Here is a 24892-nt window from a genome sequence, read left to right as displayed (position 1 = left end):
GACCTCATGAAATGATTAGTGAAATATATGCAAAAAATATAACATTGTACGTAAAAATAAAACATGAATAACAATGTATATATCATTTAATAATTTATATTGTACATCTATTTATGTATTATTTGGAGGGCCGTAAGTTAGTAATTGAGTTTCCCTCTTGAAATAAAATTATCGTATTCCGTTATCGTATTCCGTTATCGTATTGTATTACGGGACCCGTCGTGATCTACTTACACTGGGGTTCCTGTGTCAGAATCCGACACTTGGAAACGAGGTTCAAAATGGCTGCCAGAAAATTGTTTTGCTTCAAAAGAACGCTATTATTATTTTAAGATTTTCATTTTCGATTATTTTTTCTTGAATATACAACATGTTCCGACCTCTTTAGCTTTATTTTATCTGTATATCGTCTTCAATTCTTAAGGTAAGTTTTCGATGGATCGAAAATCAAAAGTATATTTGACAGAGATAAGAGCCTGAAGCTTGAATATTTTTCTGTGATTTCTGTTACTCAATATTAAAATATGGAATTTTATAGCATGTTTTCCATGTATTTATGATCTTTTTTACTTCTACTGTTGCTTAACCATCGATTATACACTTTATTATGCTAAGAAAACGTTAGTAAATCTTACTGAATCCAAGAGTTTGGACTTTAACTTTGACTTAATCAAGCTCCCATATCACAATGCAAATCTCGTAAAAAATACAGACTTGATTTTAGATTTTTTAACTTAAGATAAAATAAATAATAAGCTTTAGTTTATATCTCCCGAATCGATTTTCTGCCTCCATCGTTTTATAATTTTTGTACTTGTTTCAAAGACTGGGAAAATTTCAAAAAATCGAAGTTTGCCATATCATAGAATGTACTTGTTCAAATTGACATTTGTTTCTTTTTTAATATATAAGCTAATATGTATATTTTTGTGTGTGTGCTCTTGGTGATAGGCAAAAATGGAACAAGAGAAAATTTATGGTATTCTACAGGTAAAGATATACATATAAAACAATATAATATACTGTATATATATTTATAATTATATATTTCTGTACCGGAATTTCATGCTTTCTCTGAGTTAAAGGACGGTATAAATTATCAAAATGTATTTTGGCATGATTCCTTAAATTTGATTTTGTTGTTGTTGTTGATTTATATTTCTATCTTTGTGTTATGTGCCAAGTGATAGGTTAATCAGAATGTGTTTTTATCTTCAATGAAGATTATTATTTATAATCATTTATTGATTAATCAGCAGTGAGAGACATTGGTTACATGCAGTGCTACAGTAGTCTTACTGCTGTTTAGTTCATACCTTCTCTGGTTCAAATTCCAGTTGACCCATAAGTTTTTTCTGTAGAGACCACTACCAATCAAATAATTTATTTGATTGGGACTGGTAGGGGGAGGGGGGGGGTACTCCCATATATGGACTATACGGGGATGATCCGCTGAACAGGGTATGGTTTTTCGAGCTTCTTGTCATAAACAGGGTATGCAATTTCACTCAAGTTCCAAGTTCTCCCTGAGTTTCCTGTCATATTCAGGGATTCTATTTCGTATTAAACGAAACTGGTTATTATTGTCATAAAAAACGATACGCGAGATGACATGATAATTGAAACAGGAACTCAGTGCAATAAATTATATCTTTTGTTATAAACAGGGTCCACAAATTTGAGTTTTTTATCATAAACAGGGTACCCCTTTCAGAATCCCAGCAGAACACCCCTATCCAAATTCTGGCGGAGTACCCCCCCTGGGGGATTGGTCCACACAAAACAACAACAACATATAATTGCAACATACCTTTATGTAATCTAAGAACCTATTTGATTGACAGGAGCATACTCCTGGTCTGGATGAACATGTAGAAATGAAAATAGTGGCAGGCAAAATCAATTAATAGACCCATTATGAATTCCAAATTACCGCTGTGTTTCGTGATTACAGACTCATTTGCACAGGGTTAGCCTCAAGTTTGTGCAGAATATTCACGTGTTCCAGTCAAGGTCCGTCAAGTTTCAAAATGTTTGTTTTGTTGAAGTTGTGCATTCTTTACTTCTCTGTTGGTATTTGTAAATATTTAAACACTGATACGAGGCTAACCCTGTGCAAATGAGTCTGTAATCAAGGAACACAGCGGTAATTTGGAATTCGAAACTGGTCTATTAATGGAATTAAAATTCATTTTAGTTCCATTATAATTATTGATTTATTGAGCAAGCTATGTATTGATTTGTTTTTCTTAAATACTTTTGCCATTTGTAATTTAATTGCAGGACTGCAATAACCAGAACCCACAAGACATTGTCAAAAAAATGAAGAATGAAGAGGGTTTGATAAAAAGTATTATTGAAAATTTGTCATGTCATTATAAAAAACAGGTAAAACCTTTACTAAGCCCTGATTTTCACTTGGAAAAGCCGTGTTATTATAAAATTATTATTAATTAGTAAATATAAATTGAGTAGATAACGACTAGTTTTGGAACTAGCTCAGACTGTGTTGGTGTTTTTTAGTTGAAACAAATGTGTCGTAGTAGATAATTTTATCACCATAGGTATGAAAGATAGTAGACTGACGTTTCGGACGTTAGTCCTTCGTCGGGGTCAATCAATCAATCTGATGAAGGACTAACGTCCGAAACTGAATGGAACTGTAAAATGGACTATTGAAATTTACAGTGATGTGCATTAGGTTTTATGGAGGTAGAAAATAAATCAGAGAATGTGGAAAATAACCCTTCAGTCAAGGGAGAGACCTAACAAACTCTGCTCACATAGTGAGGTCAGCCATGTTTAAATGAGGAAATAAAATCTAGATGTAATACAGTCACATTTTGTTCAGGTCAGTCATCCTCTGTACAGTACACTCTTCCAATTGTATCGCAGTAATGAGAGGGAAGCGAGATGCTTTGTGTTGCAGTTTGTCCCTCCCCTTATATGGATATATTTGTCAGCCATGACTCGACGAGATAAACAGGTATTTATTCATACACTTTTGTCATATGCAATAGTTTCATTGAGTGTCAAAGACAATGTTAATATAAAGACTAATATTTCTTTTAGGGTTATGGTAAACTGGAAGCTATTTTCCTGGCTATTTTCAATACTGTAAGTATAAAGAACTTATACCTCTTTGTCATCGCCATCATTGCCATTATTATCATTGTTGTTGTTATCGTTTGTCATCATCATCATTTTTATTATTATTATATAATCATTTACAATATCCCGATATATCTCACCAATAGCATTATCATCATCATCACCATCACCATCAACTTCATCATCATCGTCATTAACTTCATCATCATCATCATCACCACCATCACTATCATTATCATCTTCTCAAACTCATTAATAATTCATGAGGTCAATGACCAATAGCTCTTTGCATTTTAGTCATGTGCACGCACCTTGATACTTGATCAAAAGTGGATCACAACACTGATCAAAACACTGATCACTTTATTAGTCTCAGGAGATTCAAGAACAAATGAATTATAATAAGACTTTTTAAAAAGTCAGTTAAAAAATGAGTGCTTTGTGTTTGATCAGGGCATCCAAACACCTATGGCCTAACAGCCTCATGTTTCATCATGTTTCTCAGTGTTTGGATGCCCTGATCAAACACGAAGCACTCGTTTTTGATCTATTACATCAAACACTAGCAGCATCATCACTATACTTTTTTGCTAATTATTTTGTATACAATTATCATCAATTATTGATTCAAGGAACAATAGAATGACGTAATTATATTTTACTAAAACGAAGGACTAGCGTCCGAAATGTCACAAGTTTTTAGCTAGTTATCTCTTCTGACGTAATTATATATATTTTGATATTAAGAATAAAAAGACATCTTAACTTTACTAATAGAATTAATACTAACATAATAGGAAGCTGAAAAAAATGCCGGACAACCCAACTCCAAGACATTCCGCTTGCCTTCGTTATCAAGGTCATCTATCTATCATGAGGTACTTGAGGTCTTTAAGTTAATGTAATGTGCTTAAGGATAAAAGTATTAATAATTATTATTACTCATTAGATTATTAACAATTTTCTTGGCCCAAAATCACCCCGGGGAGGGGGGAACTCTCATATATATTATATAAAGGGCACGATGCCACAGTACAAATATATATTTCATATATATTCTCATACACAGACTATGATTTCGTACCTCTTAGGGTGCCACAAGTCTAAAAGGACTAACAGAGTAAGCCGGTACCTCTTAGGGTGTTTGACAGGAAATAGATTAGATAATGACAGCCGGTATGACAGTTGAAATTCAGGATATTTATTCATTATCTGATTTCTGTCATTTAGAATTTGGACCATGGTTAAATGCGCTTATCTTATTGTTTTAGAGTGTATACTTTTTAGAGCAAACTCACAGGTCGAACCCTGAAATAATCTCTGGGCTGACAGAGTAAGGGCGTGGCTAACTCACAGATCGAATTGCAATTTGCATGTAATGTTTTGCAGAGAGAGGAAAACCGGAGAACCCGGAGAAACCCTCTAAGCACAGGAGAGAATCAACTAAAAACTCTGCCCACATACAATGCCGAGTCCATTAATCCAACCTGGTTCTCAGTAAGAAGCTGGAGCGCTCTCGCCGCTATGCCAACAGTGCTTATTACCAAGGGCAGATGAAACCAACCAATGTCTGCAACGTAGGATGCCGAGAGAAAATGAACTAAGAAAAGGAATCCTCGCAACCCGTCATGATGCTATTTTTAGAATATTTGATGCTATTTTTAGAATCATTCATTTTATCGTTTGTTTTTCTGCATGCACTTGACGTACTGCGTGCGCTTAACTTTTTTTGCTCGTTTTTTTTGGCGTTTTTTCAAAAAATGTGAGCAAACAGCTCGCGCATTATGCACACGTGTGCAGAAAAACAAACGAAGGAAAATTGATTCTAAAAATAGCATCAAACAGTGCCTATGATAGTTACAAGCATGATTTCCAGGCCGGGTTGTACGAAGCCGGGATAGCGTTATACGACGGATAAATCTTATCCAGTGGATAAGTTTATTTGAAAACAGCATCGACTTATCCACTGGATAAGGATTTATCCGCCGGATCTGAGTGCTATCCAGTCTTCGTACAACCGGGCCCAGAGATTCCTTCTCTTAGTTTATTTTCTCTTGAGGATGCCTTGTGTAATAGTATTGTTATATTATATTTATAGTCATCACTAGATGTTACATCCCAGTCAGCTTTGACTGAGAGTGCACTAAGCCGTCATGAGTTGAACGAGACCAACATACCAGGGCCAAAGAAACAGCTAAATAGAATAACAGCCTCAAACAGGTATGAACGGTAGATATCTATGGTATTGTAATGTTCATACATACACTGTCACTCTTAAACACGTACAAGGACTAAAGAAACAGTTGAATAGACGAAACAAAGTGTACGGTGGAGTTTGGAATTCACTTGGATCTCTTGGTTCCGTTTGATTTGTTTTAGCTGAATTGTCTGAAATTAGCGACTATTCTCAAATATGACAATAAGAACTGTGGCTTCTGAGGCAGGATAGAATAGGAGATAAATATAAGCAAAGCCCCCCGGGAACAGGGTTAGGGTTCAGAGGGCTCAGCGGCACATCCCTACCCTAAACGGGCAAGAGTACCCCCACGGGAGCAAAGCACAAAGTTGTCTGGTATCAGAAGTGTCATGTTCCCCTTCCATTCTGACTCACATAGATTGGTCTTTGATCTTAGGATGTCAGTTCTGCAAGTAGCTGTCAATCAGTACAACAAAAGTATCGCATTCATGGACAAGGCATCTCATAAAAGCTTCTGGTTAATGGCTTACAGGTAGGTAATATAAGCTGACTGAGTTTGTTTTCCCAAATATAAAGCGCGCGCGCATATGTCTCTGTTCTGAGATATAAACACGCTGGGAGATGAGAGCACGTTAGCAAGCAAACTTAGGAACACGAGGCATAAGTGTTCTCTTGCTTTTCGACTGCTCTATATATAACTCCCAGAGTGTTTACATCACAGTACACAGGCATAAGTAGCTGTTTTATATTGTTTTTGGAGGATTTCGCGCGAGCGCGTCTCTGTCCTCTGATATAAACACGGTAGCCAACCAATGAGCGCGCGCATTTTAAATATGTATAATCAAATTAAATTTGTTTGCTAGATACTAGTATTGCTTTCTAAGAACATATTGAACTTCAAAAATATTTTATTTAATTAAAATAATTCCGGTAGAACTTGATGAATGAACTTTATAAATGTATGCAAACCCCGAAACGAACGAACGAACGAACGAACGAACGAACGAACGAACGAACGAACGAACGAACGAACGAACGAACGAACGAACGAACGAACGAACGAACGAACGAACGAACGAACGAACGAACGAACGAACGAACGAACGAACGAACGAACGAACGAACGAACGAACGAACGAACGAACGAACGAACGAACGAACGAACGAACGAACAACGAACAACGAACAACGAACAACGAACGAAAGAAGAACGAACGAAAGAAAGAAAGAGATTTTAAGCTTTAATAGACCTAATCCACTGCTTTCCCATTTCAGACCACGTGTCATTCCCTAGAGTATTATTTCTTTGCTTGACGATTGCGCGTTTCAAAATACATGATTATGCATTCAACTCAAACAAAGAATCTTATTCTCAAGAGAGTGACGCGTGTTCTGAAATGGTCAAAACATTATGTCCAAGTGGATTTTGCCCATAATTTCTCGTTGCAACTTTTCACTGCAACCCACATTCAAATTGGAAGACATTTTCTGTAAATTCTGCATTCTGATTTGCCTGTCAATGCATTCATCATTCTAGTTTAAAAGTCGTAACCTGATATTTCACTTTGTTCGATTCGACTTTTTTCTCCTAGAATTGCGATATCCGGATTTCCAAATCAGTGTTCTCCAGAACCGGGTATGATGAATGTGTCTGCAGAATTTATTAGTAACGAAGAACAAGCTAAACTAACAAATCATCCAAGGATCCCTCTCAGTGCTGACTTAATCCAGGAGCTGATTCATGGCTTGTATTACCTGATGTAAGTATGTATGATGCTTTCAAAGCACTAAAGATGTATGGTATGCCCTGCCTCGTAAAGCCCCGTTTACACTGGCGATTTTTGCGGCGATTTTTGCTGCGATTTTTGCTGCGATATTTGCTGCGATTTTTGCTGCGATTTTTGCTGCGATTTTTGTGGTAATTTTCGGAAATATCAAATCTTTTGTCTCATCCTTCAAAAGAGACATTCGTCTAGGAAAATCTTTGTATCCTGAAAAAAACTTTACAAGTAAATTCTTTACCATTATTTATTATGGACAAAATCGCAAAAAAAAAAAAAATGGCAGCAAATTTCGCTAGTGTAAATGGGGCTTAAAGACCTCTTTTCCTTTTTCGTAATGTTTTGTCCAATCCAGACCACGTGCCATTCTCTTGAGAATAAGATTCTTTGTTTGAGTCATATATCATATCCATATTTGTGTGTCTTCTCATGTGCAACCGTTATCTGTTATAGGAGTCTGTGACTAAACATCGCTCCATACATTTTTTTGCAAATAACTTCTTGATTTTTAGTTTTATTTGTATGAAGTCAAAAGGTCGATTGAGGGAGTTAACGTGCTTGGAATCAGCATTGATTTTTTCCTTTTTTTTTTTTTCAATCCTGAGTATTAAACTGGCGGATATTTTGATCACAAAATTCAGAGAAAGTATAAGACGATGTCTATTGTTGAGTAGATGACGTCACTGACTCTTTTAAAGATTCGCAAAAAAATATAAATATTTCCCATTGGAATATCAAGAAAAACTTAAACCAGTCATTATTAGAACTATAAAGATTATTTTAATTAAGTTTCAATGTCTGAGTAGAATTAAGGTGCCGCCTTTACTCTAAAAATCTCTGCAAATGGTTAGACATTCTCCGTGGTTTGGATGACCACGTAAAATGGCATTCCCGTCTCATTCAGAGACGTTATAAATAGAGATTTAATCTATTTGTTTCGTCATATATTTACAGCAGTTGTAACGAAAATTTTGAGTAATTATGTGGAGGGAGGAACACCAGACGGATGTAAGACAAAATGAGAGAAAATCCCTTGAACATCCAAGAAAATCAGCAGTAAAATCTCCGCCTACTCGCACATTATACTTTTCCGTTTGTGTCTTGGAATACATATATGTGATTAATGATTCTTCCGGCTTTTTCAATTCTAGGTATAATGGATATGGTGTCGAAGCTACAGCAGCTGTGGAGAAGCTACACTACAGAGCAGCTCATAGTCTGCTGGCTCAAGCTCACGTTGTAAGTCCGTTTTTAATTTTTTTGTACAAAAATATGTAAAAAGGTTGACGGAAATCAAATGGACATTCAGTGGATATATTTGTTGGTTGCTTAATAAACCATACCGTTTGATCCCGACCCGGTTAATTCTGTTAGTTCGCTAGTTAGGCTTCTGCAATAGCAAGGCCGTAACCAGAGGTTTTGCCGGGTGGGTGCAGATGAAATTAAAATGGAATTTCATGTAGTGAACTAACATCCTTAAGAATTGTCATAAAATTCCAAAGATTTGCGGATGCAAAAAGGGGGGGGGGGGATGCACGTGCACCCAATGCACCACCCTTGGTTACCCCCCTGAAGAGGTCATGGGTCCAAATCCTATTAACCTTATCTGCTTCCTTACCAGTTAACTAATGCAGTCCACCATTCTTTGACTACTACTGGTGGTCTTCCTCACAATGGACCCCTTGGTTTACAAGTGAAAGTGTCAGATTCACACGCTGTCCCAGCCTCACCAGGTAATAAAACACTCGGCTTACCGGGGATATCCGATGCAGATTCCTATAACACATGTGAAGAAAATGGGAGCGTTCTAAGTGAGAACGATGAGTTTTGTGATACAGTAGAGATGCCATCACACGATGCTGATAGAAAGAAAGTAATGGATACTTGGCTGTGATCTTTATTATTAATATTATTGAATTATCAAGGTAGCTAATTGTCTCCCGGGTTATCCGGGAGTCTCAATGTCAATCTCCCGGATATTCGTCATCGTCGACGTTGAAGTTTGCTGTTGTTGTTGTGTTGTTCTTCTTCTTGTTCTTGTTCTTGTTGTTGTTTGTGCGTGTGTGTGTGTGTGTGTGTGGTGGGGGTTCGACAATCTTCGGATCTGAAAATTAAGAATTTTTATCACTAGACCTAAATAAAAAATATTTAATACCTCATATTGTATAATGAATAGCGCATTACCTTTAAGGTTATTAAGGCAAAAGTAAAAAGTAATATAAGATCAAATGTACTAGGAGGGTAAACAGAAAGAAACGTGTTTGGTGCGTAAACAAATATACGTCTAAACGTATATTCTTTCTTGTTAGTTACCGAGATGTAGTTTTCCTTTTTTCACATTTTGTTGAGCTACCTGTGGATTTGGCAAAAAATTTTGCGCCAAAACGCGTGTGGTCAGCCTCGCCCATCCAGCTCTGGTATTCTGGTACTCCCGCTACGCCACTGCTTAGGCTCAGGTCAAACGTCCAAATTAACATGAGCCGAACCTAATTGAAACAATGGATAACAAGGCGGTCTTTATTTATGGAATTAGGTTCGGCTCATGTGAAGTTCGACGTTTGACCTTGGCCTTACATTGCAAACCATATCCGTGAAATAGCACACAAACTAAATAGCACTAAACACATCTATATATTTTGTTTTCAATTGTTTCATTAGTGCTATTTTATATTAATTAGTTAGTTCTATTTCACGGACAAAGTAGTTTTCATAAACCCATGAAACTAAAGGTACTAATTACAGTGTAGTTGTCGGATAAACACAATAAAAAAACAAAAGAATTAGAGTGTAATAGTACTAAATATGGTAAATTGCATTTCATGGGTTTATGAAACCACTCTATTGATGGGTTGCAAGCATTCCCAAGAGAGTTAAAAGAAAAAAAACATGGCGGTCATTGTGGTGCCGTTAACAATGGATACTAATGAGAAATCTTTTGTTAAATGGTACCAACATGGCCGCGATGACATAACGTGCAAACGAAGAATATGGTCTACTTTTATTTTTTCTTCCTTTATTATTTATTATTTTTCTCTTTGTTTTCATTTTCTTTCTAATGCTCTTGCTGGATATATCTTAATAAATTTTGATTAAAGGATATAAAACTTTTTGCAATGTTTCAATATAATCTTAAACATGTTATAAAATGATAAATAAACTATACTGGGATTAACAAATATGTGCCTAAACGTTCTTTTTACCTTAAATCTACTATAACCATATGCATACAATCGCTTGCTTCATTATAAACCCATAAAAAAAATTTATTTAAAAAATTAAAATATATATATAAACAATTAAAAGCTAACTTAAACAAAACAAAACAAAACAAAACAAAAAAAAGATTGAGTTTTGACTAATTTAGAAAAATAAATAAATAGATCATATTTACTAGTTCTTTAAGGTGGCTGCCTACTTTTGAACGTTCGAATTGAGCCCACGATGAGCGCGCGCTCAAAAACCGCTGAAAAATCTACAAGATTTTATTGAAGAACCATACGCGTTTTGAGCTTCAACAGGGCAAAACCCTCACATTTTGCACGGGACTCTATATTTTTTGATAGCTCATTCGAAGAAACTCCTAAAAATCTAGGTTATATCAACATTTTAGGAAAAGTTTAAATCAGGAACACGTGAAAAAATAGATTTTTGTAGGGATTTTTGTTCTACTTTATGAGATTTTCTAAGAGCACCGAAACTACAAAATATGACAAATCAATGTATCTCTCTGTCTTTTTGTCGAAAATATCCATGTATTATTGTAGAATGATTGACTAGCCTTCATTTATGCAATCATATAGTCTGCAAATAACTATTATCTTATTCATCTTAATTTTTTTCTAATCACTTCTAGTGGCGCAATTTTTACTCCAAAAGCTCGTGCGTAGGCTTCCATTAAATGCTGATTATCTCGAAAACGAGCTCGGGACACCCTATTTTTCTTTCCAGATTTGGAATCAGCATTAAATTTCAATTCGGAAAATCGAAGTTTTAAAAAAAGCTTAAATCAATTTCCAAAAGTAGGCAGTCACCTTAAGTGTGCTCAAGTCTGCATGGTTGACATAAATGAACTATAGCGTTGGAATCTGAATCGCAATCGTAAAAGATGCTTATAAATGACTAGTGTGAACTAAAAATGGGAGTTCAAACCGAAATCGGAAGTAGAAGGGCAACGGGGTCGTGATCGGCAAGGTCAGGTTTTCTTTTTATTACGATTCCGATTCGATTATGACAGTCATTATCCTGTTTGAACCAAAGAATCAAAACCGGAATCGCATACGGATAATTTGACCAATCACAGAGCTCGTACCCATGCCAATTAGAGCAAACACTCGCGGGAAAACAACAAAGAAGCGAACGCCGAAGCGCTTACTGGAGTGAGTATAGACCTAATCTACGGTTTTCTCACTGTTTTCAGACTATTTGTCATTCCCTAGAGTATTATTTCTTTGTTTAATGGTTGCGCATCAGAAGATATATGAATATGGATACCACTCAAACAAAGGATCTTGTTCTCCAAAGAATGACACGTGATCTGAAATGGGAAATTTTGGAAAATGGGGACACGTAGGAAAATATTGGCACATGGGAAAATATTATGTCAATTATTCAAGAGTGACGGTTTATTAACAAAAAATGATTATCATCCGAATAATAAACGTTAAAAAGATAAAGTTAAGCCAGAACGTGTTCTTTAAAAAACCTTTATAATTCTCAAGAATAACACCCTAATTAATGCATAAACCTCTCGGTGAGGTTTTAGAGAAAGAAACTTAAAAATTAAACATGTTTATTTTCTTATCTTAATATAACAATAGTATTTTTGGTTTGAGTACAACCTCACGGCCGCCATATTAGATGGATACTTGATAAACGTTTCCCTAACATGGCGGCCATGCATGAGGTCATGTCTTTCGTCATTTTCTCCATTTTGCGATTATTTTTCTAACAAATGATTGTCATCTATTCAGATTTGAAATTTTTTTGTAAACATAGTTGTCGTTTATCTTTTTCCATGAGAATAAGAGGACAAAAGACGTAGCCGCTATGCTAATACAATAAATAGAATGACAATAGAACAAATGTAGGATATCTGTTTGGCACGACAGTAGAAACCAAGATGTCGGCTTTATATGATGTCACGCGAACCCTATGTTATTCTTGAAAAAACAAGAAGCCATTATAATTTTTTTATGATTCTCTTGAAAATAATTCTAAAACCATGAACATGTTGTCTTTTTTTCCAGATTTCAAAGAACCTCTCGTAGCATTAGCCACCAAAGGCATGAGTGTTGCTCCTCACGATTTAAAGAATCACTCGGACCGTAACGACGAAATCCCCCAGATCGACGGTGCTCCACACCCAGAGAAAATACTCAAAGATAAGGTGTTACGAACACATGTCAAGTCTAGCAGCACAGGCCACTGGAAGATGTCATTACACCCGTATAAAATAGAGTACGAGTTAGAAACCCTCCCTTCCAAGGACACGTTGAAAGAGGAAATTACTTCAGTCCAAAATATTGATCGAAAAACGACAGCAGTCGATGAGGGTAGTGATGATAAAGCTTGTTCCACAAAATTTTAGAAAATATTGGGAGAAGGGTATAACTGTTTTCACTCCGGTTTTTACTTGCCTATTTTTATGTTCCGACTTCAATAGCATTGGCTTTATTCCAATGTACATATGCCCCAAAATCAATGAGCGATTTAACACAATAGAGGATTTGCACCATCACGTGGTGCCGGCGCCCGTAATAAAGCTTGGACTGCCTGTGGTTAGATGGCAGAACAATAAAATCCCTTTGCTCTCGGGAATTGAATTCTTTCTCATGTAAAACAATTTTATTGTTCCTGCCGTCACTTGGTGGTGCAAAACCTGTATAAAAGGTAGACCTTTCTGAATGAAGTTTTTGAAAATCTAAAGTAAACAACACTTGGCACATTCGATAATGCCTGTATCTAGGTTGCTCTAAAATATAAAAACAGATAAAATTTATCACAAATTACATGGCTTGCGAACTTGCCAGGACAGAGGACCGTTAAGGTATGTCTCATTAAGGACAAAGAAAACAAAACTAAACACTTCGTAGGTCTTCATATCGTATCGCAAAAAATACCATATTTTTTCTCTTCTTGGCGAGTTAATAGCATAATTATGCAGCTTCTCATTAATCCCATATTGATGGTTTTCAACCATTCCCAAGAGAATTAAATAACAAAAGACATGGCGGCCATGTTGGAGGATATAACAAAAGAATTCATTGACAATTCTTTTGTTAAGTTCCTCCAACATGGCCGCCATGAAAACCATCAATAGGTAACTGTCCAATTATTTTCTTAATTGGACAGGTCTTGTTAATATGGGATTAATTAAGCAGCTATATAATTAATAGGTAATGGGATTTCATGCTGTCCAATCAAGAAATAATTAGACTTGAAAAATTCCTCTGACTGCCAACGGCCTACGGCCTCATACAATTTTGGAAGTCGGAATTTTCCTTGTCCAATTATTTCTTAATTGGACAGTCACCATGGAGTCCTATTACATATACAAAATCTACTTTATGTATCTACTAAATATATTTCTTGCCAAGAAAAAGGGATTTTTTTCGTTATTTAGTGCGGTATCTTTCCTTTTATTTACATTCTCGCCTGGCTAAAATCCTGTAGAATGCCAACCACAATGGCCGATTTGATCACGTGACCTCTTAGTGCAAGTCGCCTATTTCACAAGATTCAAGGGAATGTATAAAGTACTAGAACCCAGCTCCGTGCGGACAAGCATGGTGATTTTGGATGAAAATTTTAGATTTAGTGGTTTATAGCTCGTCTATTAGTACGATGACCCCCTATTTTTTTCTTTAAATATTAATCTTTCAGCGTGAGAAATAAAAATACTATGTCCACGCTGTGGATCACACCGAATTCTCGACATATTTATAACAAGGAACGTATTTTGAGGTGACGAATTGCGTACGATTTTGCTTCTAGAATTCAGTTTAAAGCTTATTTGCATCTCATTGAATAAATTTTATAACTTGAAATGCTAGATAAACTAAAGATCCGTCGTTTAGATCACTCTAGGCTTTTTGATCGCCCCCCCCCCCCCCCCCCCCCCCATTCTGCATTCATGCATGACTTCTTTCTGTCCGGTACTAATTATTTCTCAATTGACACGGTTTTCTTTGTTATTCACAAGGCTTTATTTTTGTTATAACCCTCATTATAAATGCGAGGTCAATATAGTAATGAACTTCGCATTTATAGCAACATCAGATAGAAAAACCTCAATTAATAAATAAAATACTTAATTACCTCAAACGTCGGCAACAAACCTCGGAATGTATATGGCTTATTCCCTCCGTTCTCGGTAATTAACTCTTACTTAATATGTTTAATGTTTAATGTTTAACTGATCTTGAAGCGAAGAACATATATCAAATCGTATTTCGCCTCCTACGTCACATGCCTTATTTGGACCACTAAATTAAAATAAAGATCACAGCATAGTTCACTAGTTCAGCATCAGACGGATCTTCGATTTGTGCCGCTCTCGTGTCTGCTGTAAGCCCGGAGTAAGGGAGCTTGCCCTTCAAGAATCCATCCAGCATAACAAAGGATCTGAAGACCAGATAAAATATGTCACTTCAGCTGCCTCAAAACACATTTCCAACCATTCCACTATGCGAGGTCACCGGCAACACTGCAACTAAAGGATCCCATGAAATCAAGCAACTAACTAGCCCCTGTGGTGAGATTCCTAAATATAACCTTCTACGGCCCGAAAAGATCGTAAAATAACTTCGACGTGGTGAGTACGTTGACCTTGGAGGACTATATTCTCTTCTAACATGTCATGAATTCGGCCGGGTCACACCATGATTCCATGGAATCTGATAGAGCAAACATTGACCTTACTACGTGACTCAGTCACGGCGACGCCATTTGCTCGACAATTTCGATGACTGGTTGTTAGTATGGAACAAATACGAATTTCAAACAATCCCAAACTGTATGACGAGTTAGTGCAATATCACAAAGCGATGCAGATTGCTAAACGGACGTTTTTGTGCGCCTCAGTTTACGTAAAGGGTTCGTTTTTCCATACAACTTGCATTTTAAAATATTTTAAAAAAATAACCAAGTCTACTCGGTTTTCAGTCAACGATTCAACTCAACTATCTTGGAAAATGGATGCCACTGCTTTCAAGAAAGATTCACGCTGTAAGTATTTCTCCCACGTTGTAAAAGACGGCTACAAATAACATTCAAAGTTCGAAATAAAGGTTGAAACGCTAGGGCGAGGGTTTATTGAAATTCAATAAATTTCATGAATGAATTGAATTTCAATGCAAATCTGAGCACGTGCGTTTTGACTGGTTTAAAAAACGACCGCAAGTTCGTTAATGTTTGATGGGGGGTTTGAATTTCGGTGGAAAACCTCTCTCGGATTTTGAATTCAGACCCGCGATCCCCTGTTAGTATCAATGAATAAATGTAGAGAGAATTAGATGATACACAACTTAAAAACATTATTTTATCAAATTTCAACTCGTGAAAATAGAATTTACAAAACTAAAAAATACTACTTTCAAGTTTACTTACGGCAATAATAAGAAGGAAAAAAGTCAATGTATTTCTCACAGTGTTCATAAAAAAATAATTAACAAGTGATTAGAATTTCGCTGTACTGTATGAGAGGTATAGAAATGTCAAAGTGTTGAATGGTGGATATGTATTAACACCAAACACGAACCACGGCTACTGAATGGCCTTATAAATTGACTTAATTTCTTGTGTTAATGGTCGAACACGGTGATTATGACCATAACAGACAAGAATCATGTCTGAATCATAAACAGCCAGTCCACATACAACATTCAACTGACAGTCTCTCTCTCCATTTTCTTGTACAAGAAAACTCCATTCGCATCAACAACACGAACATAATTTTGGTTAAAAGTTATGAAGTATTTCCCCAGCAAACATGATTTACCAAGGCTGTTCGTTATCAGGCATATCAAAGTTTATTGCTTATTGAACACCTTGATACTTGGTTTGATACCCAGTTTTTTTCCCTTACAGCATACTGCGATGTTCAAATCATCGCTAACGTACATTCTACGTGGTACAAACCATTGGTTAGCTAGGTCTGTAGATGGTTCTTACATAAGTACCGTTCAAGTCCAACTCTTGTGTCCTGTCTTTACCATCTGGACAATAAGTGACAATTATTATATCTTCATTAAACACCAATCCAAATGGACAATATAGTTGACCGTCGTCTCCTGTTCATTGGCTGCAAAAACTCTCTCAAATAGTTTCCATCAAGAATAATATCTGAATGATTACTCTACTCAGCAATGGCTTCATTATCACTTACTGCTATTGACCATGGATTATGCAACTGTCCTCCACCACTTCGTCCAAAGGTTTTTCACAGGTTTGAACATTCTGAGGCGAGTTCTTGATCATTTCTCCTCCAATATTTACCTTAATTTCTTGCCGTCTATTTTTGTGTGGCTTAAAACTCACGACGGTATTTTCCAGTTTGCTCTTGAGGCACTTTCTTTCCCACGTCGTTGCCCTCTAAATCTTTTATTCTAACATCGATAGACTCGATTCTTGTGGTACACACTTCTCATTCTGTATTCCTGGTGATTATCTTGCACTCGTTTATAAAACGAGGAAATTATTTTTTCAGTGACTCAATTGTGGATTGAGCAGGGCCCGTCGGGTTCTTCACGATCCTACCAGTGTTGTTATGCATTACTTGCGTGACGATTTCCTCTGTCACGGAGTATCGTATTGTCCAGTCACGTTGGATTGGCTGACGGTACAAGATTGAAGGAGCTTCTGATTGTTGTTGTTTCTCTCCTTCCTTCGGCTTCTCTTCCAATTCCTTGTGAATGGTTGGAAATGCGTCTTTCTTTAGAACTCTCTTGTTTCCAAACGGAGTTCCGATTATATGGACAAAATGATGCTCGAATTCGTCCTCTCTGAAGTGTTCAGAACACAACCGAGAGTTTTTGGTAGGTGACCATTTGGCACGTTTTGTTCGCACGAAGCTTACCCACTGCCTTCTTCGTTTTCTATCATTTTCTTCAGGAAATTGATGTAAACCTATATTTCTTTCAGAATCTGGAAAGTTGGAACAGCCTCCTGCTACGCATCTATAAGGTATTTCGCCTTCTAATCTCTAAGAAAAAGAACTATTGCACTAACTTTTTGCAGGATTGAAGCTTTCTATAGCAAAGTTTACATGTGTTTATAAAAATTCTGCGTCGCTCGACTTACTCCTGATACGTCATCAGTCCAGGACATCGTTCGATCTCTCTGCTTGGCCTAAATAAGACAGGAATCCCAAAACGGCTGTTTTCGGGCACTTTGAATGGCTCGAAAAAATTGAAAAAATAGGAATATCATAAAAAATTTTTGAAATTCGTATTTCTAGATGGTTGAACTTTTGCTCAAAAACATAAAAAAAATTGGTTTACTTGCACTTTAAGCTCTTGCTAAAACCATTTCCTTACTTTCCATTTCCTCATATGTTACGTGGCTCTCCAACGATGCTCGGCAATGTTGCACAAATTATTCTGAATCTTTTAATCCTGTTTTGATAGCCGTGTGCTCTTCATTTATGTTTGCTGTTGTTAGTTCTTAGAGCGTCTGGTTCAGTTCTTCCTTCATCGCCCTTCCGTGTGCTCTTTGGCCACATCACAAATAATTTTAACTACATCATCAACATTCCTCTTTGTCACGTAAATCTCTCTTCGAATTATTTACTTTAGAGAACTCCCATGAGGATTTACAGAACTTTATATATTCAAATTATTACTTTGCTTTACTTTCGCTCTTGAAAATGACGCCGGAGGGCGTCGAAACGTCGAGTATACTAGTCGTCAATTTTATTTTAAAAACTTGAAGAAACAAATACCTTATTCGTACTTTAGATTGTTCTAATTATTGTCTGTCCTTTTCTTTCCGTTGCTCTTCGATCAATTTTCTTGAATCCGGTCCAGCGTTTTCTAAGCTCTGCAGTTGGTGGTATTGAATGATGATCCAAAAAAAGTAAATTTTTGGCAAACGCTGTGTCTTCGCGTTTCCTCTGGACAATATTATTCAAGATTCTTTTTCTCGTGGACCTCAGTTGGAAACAGCATCTGGTTCTAAATGAAACTGTTTACGTTTTTCTCTTTAAATTTATTGAGCACTGTGGCTGGTGCTCATCTTCTATTTCTTTATATATGTTTCAAGTTTATTTTACAAAAGAATATCTATATTTACACAATTTATCACCCTCCCGCAAAAAGCACTAGACTAATCTAGGCGGGAGGCGATATATTACATTAATTAAATGTTTGAAGATTTACAAATAAATAAGAAGATAAATAACTGAAAAACTAACAGTTTAATTACAATATATCTTGTGGGTTTTATGGGCGTTGAAGCAAGCCTCACATATCAAGCCAATACACTGTGCACAAAATGCATTCAAGACTTGCGGTTGTTCACAGCTGACGCAATGTTGGTTGATTAGCGTCCTCCTCTTCGTCGCATGAAGCAAATGTAGAAGGGAATCAAAGTAAAATGAAGAAGGTAGCTTTGAAGGATCGCCGTCTGCCACAACTATGGTCGTCTTGCACATGGGACAGTCCATTCGATTGTTGCCTTGATCCCCGGCCCTTGGTCTGATACCATTGAGCGATACCACCTGTACGATAACTATGAAGACAGGCGAGAGTTTTGGGGTTGGTGAATACATCTAGACAAAGGAAGTACGTCAGTTGTCCTTCGAAGGTGTCTGTGATGTCTTTGAGCGATTTGAGTGCAGCCATTTTCGCAGTGACACCAAAAAGGATTGCTTTTTGTCAATTTTTTTCGAACTGGAATGTGATATTCAAAAAGTCACATGAAGACCCTGTGGAGAAACTTCTTGGCATTCTGCCTATGATGACATTAATCTTTATGACGCTTTTAGCGTGAATCTTCTTGCTATTTTGATTTATGATGATATTTCCATTGAATTATTCGGCATAAATATTTTCATATCTTTACTATAACAAAGCATTTGCCCGTTAAAATATGTAAATAATGCTACTGAGAATGACAATGTAATCTATTGAGTTTCGTGACAATTAGTGGATTTTCAATGTTATAGGCAATTTTATGTTGCAGCCTCTTTGTCATGCCCAGCAGGTCACGTGACTATATTCCTATGCATAAAGACAATTAACAATTTTATTCATTAAAAATGATAATCTACTCGAGTTTCGTGAGAATCAGTACATTATCAGGTCACGTGACTTAAACAGCGTGAGAAACACTGCATTTTCAATAAAGTTACAAGCAATTTTACATTACTGCCTCGTTTCCATGTTTGGTCCTACGTCACATTTTTGATCCCCTATAAATCCCGTCTGAGCATATTGCTAACTTGCCACCAAAACTTTTCTGATACAGAATACTAATAGTAGCACTATTATTTCCCTCCTCTTCTCAAAGACAGACTAAAAGGTTCCCGGAGTCAAAGAATTTAAAATGTTTTGTCAACTTCAAACAACACTAGATATCTCGTCACAAACCTCTGTGCTCTTGACAAAGTTTTTTAGACCCACCAAAAAAAAAAATTCGGAAAATTCGATTCCACTGTGCCATACCCCCGAGACATCCGTAGAAATGAGGCGGCGTATGGACTTCGGACCACCCTGCGAGCAGAGTCTCCTTTACCTACCCCGGAAGAGAGAAGGGACCTGACGGCGATTAAATCCTTCTGCCCTTGGGAGTATGAATTACGATCCTATTCCTGTCAACCTAAATCCGTCACGTGATTATGTCATGTGAAAACCACGAATTGCACAATTTTGGCGTTTTCTGACAGGAAAATAGGAAGACACAACGCATTTTTAGAACCCAGTAACAAGTTAGTCTCCTTTGCAGCAATTGTCCTGCAGTGACCAATCACTATTTAGGTTTATTTGTAGTTTTTATTCCGGTCAAGAAAAGGTATTTTCCTCGAAAATATTTTATGTGACAATAATAGCGATAAATAGTATAAAGCTTCTTTTTGTAAGTCGTCCGTCGTTTGCTGAAATCATTTGAAATCGGCGTATCAACAATCTGTCAATATTTCAACGCTGCGAGTTTTATATTTATCAGCATATTTTTTTCTACAAGCAATTACTGAAGCTCAATAACATACAAAAGGAGCTGAACAGTGTGAAGCGAACGTTGATAGAGACATTCAAAGTTCGAATCCTGAGCTTAATTACAATACGAGTCAAAAGTGCCACTGATCACCTGTCGTGAAATCGCTTCGCTTATCAAGCAAACTTTTCAAGAAGTTCTAAGAAGAACAGAAAGCTACATTTATTCTTCATACAAAGCGCTCACTCACGGCCCACCAAAGAGGATTGCAAATTCGAGTGCCTTTGACCTCAAGAATAGCCAATGTGCACCAGCACGAATCTCTAGCACAAAGCATGATGGGAAACCGAGTACTTACGGGATTTCAGCTCCTCTAAAAATTCCTCTGACGACTTTTTCCTTCGACATTTTCTATAAAACAGTATTTCGACACACGAAAATAAGAGTTTTTTCTTTTTTTGGTGATAATTCTATTGATTTCTTTTTCTAATTTTTATAGTACTCGGTTTTCTATCATGCTCTGTAGTAGAGATTCGTGCTCGTGCACATTCCCTATTCAAGGGCGGATCCAGGGTTTTTTGAAGGGGGGGGTCTCAGGGGTAAATTTTGTGGGCAAAGGAATCCCAGTCGCATTTTTACCACAGGAAGCCCATTTGACCTCAGGAATGACAGGGGGGTCGCGACCCCCCCCCCCCCCCCCCCGACCCTCCCCCTGGATCCGCCCTTGCTATTAAGAAGGTTCTTGGCCCTGTTTGTAGTGAAGCTTCCAAAGTGTTCAAGGAAATAACCCTCATTAATAAGACAAGAGAATCAGGCATTGTTACATTTCAGTTTCTAATTGCTTTTCGACGGAAATGCAAGACTTAAGGCGACGATTTCTTATGTGTTTTTAATGGCTGGCAGTTGGCTTTAAGAATACAACATGGATGGCTACTATTTTAGCCAATCAGGATTCATGTCTCAGATTATAGTAGGTTAACTGTGATTGGCCAGAGAATGGGAAAGGAATGTAGTGCTCCACTGACCAGACATTAGCGGGGAGGTTGGGAGGGAAGCATTCGGGCCGACACTAATCACGGCTGCAACGGAGACTAGTAATAAGGTAAAACAAAGCAAGCACAATAAACACTCCAAAAATACTTCGATAAATTCTTTCTTTCTCGATTTATTATTTTTATAAACCAATTCAAAAACACTCTATATTACTATCTTTTCTTTATTTAAAAATAAATTACAAATATAATCCATTAAAAAAATCTATTAATCACAACAAACTTTACAAGTTTGATTAATTCACTAAAAAATTACCAATACTCCATTTTACAGTTCCATTCAGTGACCACGAATAATAGTTCCAAGCCGAGGTTGGAGTTACCGCGCATGATAAAAAGCATAGTTTTGCTATGCGCGAAAACTCCAGCCTCGACTTGGAACTATTATTCGCGATCACTGAACTGAACTGTAAAAAGGAGTATTAACAATTGGTTTTCATAGTTGCTATATTGGTTAAATTAAACCGCACTTTTCAGCTATTTCACGGGTTTCATGGCTCTATCGCTCCAGTGCTTTTCGTCCTCCTACAACAAAGAAGCACTGGAACCCAGACAATTGCTATATCATCCGACATGACCTCTATTTGACATTAGAATTCTAATTTTTTTTAAATATAAATAAACTAGCCAGGAATTCCTTTGAAAAACCATTTTCAAAGACCAAAGGTCGAGGAAAAAACTGGGTCGAGTTGGTACTGCAGTGCATTTTGGGACTGTTTTAGGTGACATTTTCGAGACTAGATTCTGTCCAGTCAAACAGCCCACAATGCACTGCAATGCTAATTTGACCTTTTTTCTCTTAGCCTCAGAATGACTAATAAAAATGGCTTTAGACCAAGGTTAAACTGCAAAATAGATCATTCTCTAACTCATATAAATCGTCTTGGTTATTCAAGGCTCTTTGCCGCTCACGGACACGTGTCTGTACTGGAGAGCAAAATTTTTGTTTTAATTTTAAATTGGTGATTCTTTTTAGCTACTTGTAAAGAACTGAATGAAACGATGTTCAACCAGTGTGTTACGAAATGCAGTCTTATTACGATCTCTCAAAACAGGTTGTAGAAAGTGTTTGCTCTCCAGTAAATTTTACCCATGAGAATCAAAATGTTCATTCATTTGCTCTCGGTGAATTAATCAGCACGTGATTACTGAGCTGCAAAGGGCCAATCTAATGAAGCCAGACCTATCAAATAATTATATAAATGGCAAAATAAAAAAAGACAGATGCATTTGTTCTCATTTTCCCCACTCGCAAGTGATCTATTGCTAATTTGTTTACTGTAGTGTAGCCAATCAGATAACTTATAGACAACTAGTTTGTTTATATCAATTTTATACCTTTTTTTAGGCCATTGTCTGATCTATTGCTAGTAGAGTGCAAACAATTAATCCGTGAAACACTAATTACTAAATAGTACAAAATAGTGCTAATTAAGCAATAGAAAACAATAGAATTTGCATGAAATTGTGCTATTTAGTATTACTAAAGTTTCACGGTTATATTGTTTGCACTTTATAATATTCTTGTAAACTATATATAACTCTAAGTCTTCCGTCGGCCAAATATATTTACATTTCGAGAACGAAACAGAAGTGTGGGATTACGAGGCTTTTTGATTTCAAATATTCATTTATCTTGTAGCTGATCGGGCAAGTTTAATAGGGTGATCATCGTTATCAAAGTTCCCCATCCACGGTTACAGCAGGTTGGGTGCCCGGGAGCGGGAATCGGTACGGGACAAACCAGTTGCCAATAAGCCGTCGCAAGAAATCATTTATCTCTTCTGCTCATGATGCTTTTCTCCAAGTCCCTGAGTCCAAGTGTCACCTCTTCTCTTCATGCTTTTTTTTCCTGGTTAGGATCTCTTAGAAAAACCTAGTCCTAAGCACTACTCTCGTAAATTTTCTGCCCCTCTTTATTTTCTGTTTCTTCGTCAGGAATAAGAGGCGACTCTTCTGCCGCGTCCATGGCACACATGAACGACATAGGTCTCATTGATCCCATTCTTGGTTTCGCCGCAAACTCAGGCGGTGGCTTAATCACATTATCTTTTTTAATGTCAGTGGGGAACGCGTCCCGTTCTTCATCCTCGACAATATCCGGACTACGATTACATGGTGGGTTTGGACCTTCGAATATTCTACGTAATGAAGCAATATTATTGGAGCATGGGCGATCTTTGCTCGATGAACCAGACATCAAAGAGTAAGGCTTACTCATTCTGGGGACTTTAGGCGATTTTTGTAATAATGTGGGAGAATGTGAATCTGACAGTTTAATTCTGTTTGAATCTTCTTTCTTTGCGTTTACATTTGGACAACATTTTTCGGTGTTTGAAGTATTGTTTATCAAATTTTCATCACCTGGTTTGTTCGCATTTTCACTATCTCTAGTCAATGATGATGAATTTTCTCCAGATTTCACGTTGACGTCTTTTTTATCGGATTTTTTATTTTGGTTATTTTCAAGTCCTCCGCGGTCATCATTGGTCCGTGAGGACTGGACATTGTTAACCGCCATAATGTCTCGGTTTTTTGAAACACCTGTGCTTGGTGTATCTATTCCAGCATCATTGCTGACAGAGTTGTTGTCGTTGATGCTTGTATCCTTTGTTAAGGTTCTTTTTGTCTCTGCTGCAGTATCAGTTGCTGTCAATTTACTAGACTCTTTCACTGGGGCTGTTTCCGATTCCTTTACCACTAGGGAACTTTTCCCAGGGTTTGGTCCGTTTGCTGTCAAACTACCCAAGCCTTTTACCTTCAAGGACAATGGCTTCGTTTCCTGATCGTCTCGTACTTCGCTGGGTACATGCCCCGGTGAGGTACATAAATCCCTCGCAGTGTTTGAGGTTTTGGATTTTCCTTTGCCGTCCTTTACTTGGCTGTTTCCATTTACTGGTGAACTTGACAACCCTCCGGTGTTGTTAGGCAAGGATCTGGTTTTATCTTCTTGCTCTGCTGAAGGAGCTAGCATTCCAGGTGTAGATGTCGGCCATGATAAACGTAACTGTTCTGTATCTTTGGTAATTTTAGTACCAAGAGGAGAAGAGGTTCTAAGCGGACCTTCATCTTGGAAGTCCCCATCGTCCAGATCGATGTAGGATTTAAAAGTCTTGGACGTTGGCTTGGCTTTCATGACTTTTCTCTTGAGTTTTACACTGGCAGATTTCTTCAACATCGATTCTGCAGATGATGCAAAGCTCTTGAGTAATTCGTTGCCCGTGGTTGAGACTAGGTGACGCTTCTTTAGCTCGCTCCGGTCAGGTAAGGATTGTCTTCGGGGTTGTTTTTCGTCTAGTTCCTGTTTGTATTTGATCAAGCTGTCCTTGACTTTGGGGGAGTCCTTAGAGAAGGAACTCGTTAGCTCTGTAGTGTAGAGATAGGAATTGTCGCGACTTCGAGGCGGCCCGAGTATATCAAGATTTGTTACAGTGTCTGAAAACAAACGTTAAAAATAGTCAATAGACCCGTTGTATGTGACGTCAAAACAGCTCAATTTGTAGGGGGGAAAACAAAAGAATTTTAAATGTTCTGAGAATTGGAATTGTATTGTTTTGCCCTCGAAATTCAGTTGCATTCCGAAGTGCTGCAAGGGGTCTATA

At 37.1% G+C, this 24892-nt stretch overlaps 2 protein-coding genes and 1 long non-coding RNA gene across 4 annotated transcripts in view; 2 read left to right on the top strand and 1 right to left on the bottom strand.

The window, feature by feature from the left end:
• The first annotated feature begins 274 nt into the window (after nt 1–274).
• On the top strand, nt 275–14016 carry LOC116296999 (hyccin 2). The gene is made up of 12 exons (XM_031705130.2): nt 275–424; nt 952–990; nt 2284–2388; nt 2852–2986; nt 3073–3117; nt 3909–3989; nt 5210–5331; nt 5745–5840; nt 6901–7068; nt 8241–8328; nt 8711–8822; nt 12336–14016. The coding sequence occupies exons 2-12, from the start codon at nt 958–960 to the stop codon at nt 12674–12676; spliced, it is 1326 nt and encodes a 441-aa protein (XP_031560990.1). The 5' UTR covers nt 275–424; nt 952–957; the 3' UTR covers nt 12677–14016.
• A 581-nt stretch (nt 14017–14597) lies between these two features.
• Nucleotides 14598–24892, top strand: part of LOC116296992 (uncharacterized) — a 14004-nt gene continuing 3709 nt past the window's right edge. Inside the window, exons 1-4 of one of the 2 annotated variants that reach the window (XR_004197181.2) lie at nt 14598–14902; nt 15253–15315; nt 16177–17123; nt 17230–17271. This is a non-coding gene — a long non-coding RNA (uncharacterized LOC116296992). Of the gene's footprint in view, nt 15316–16176; nt 17124–17229; nt 17272–24892 lie in introns of both variants that reach the window. The other variant, XR_004197180.2, reaches the window with a different exon arrangement.
• LOC116296990 (uncharacterized) overlaps nt 21379–24892 on the bottom strand; it is a 25991-nt gene continuing 22477 nt past the window's right edge. The window contains exon 26 of the mRNA XM_031705121.2: nt 21379–24725. Coding sequence (XP_031560981.1) covers nt 23173–24725 — 1553 coding nt within the window. The 3' untranslated portion in view covers nt 21379–23172. The remainder of the gene's footprint in view (nt 24726–24892) is intronic.

The sequence above is a fragment of the Actinia tenebrosa genome, unplaced genomic scaffold (assembly GCF_029948245.1).
Source record: "Actinia tenebrosa isolate PJP-AT-01 unplaced genomic scaffold, QUT_ActTen_1.0 PGA_scaffold4__44_contigs__length_22323623, whole genome shotgun sequence".
NCBI classification, from domain to species: domain Eukaryota; kingdom Metazoa; phylum Cnidaria; class Anthozoa; order Actiniaria; family Actiniidae; genus Actinia; species Actinia tenebrosa.
The sequence above is the reverse complement of the archived record's forward strand: the minus strand, read 5'-3'. Positions and strand labels throughout refer to the sequence as shown.

Bases quoted from the DNA above. Each gene is read 5' to 3' on its own strand.
- LOC116296999 (XM_031705130.2), top strand. From the start codon at position 958: ATGGAACAAGAGAAAATTTATGGTATTCTACAG. The intron at 991-2,283 runs GTAAAGATATAC...ATTTAATTGCAG, and splicing joins AAATTTATGGTATTCTACAG to GACTGCAATAACCAGAACCC. The intron at 8,329-8,710 runs GTAAGTCCGTTT...CTTCCTTACCAG, and splicing joins TGCTGGCTCAAGCTCACGTT to TTAACTAATGCAGTCCACCA.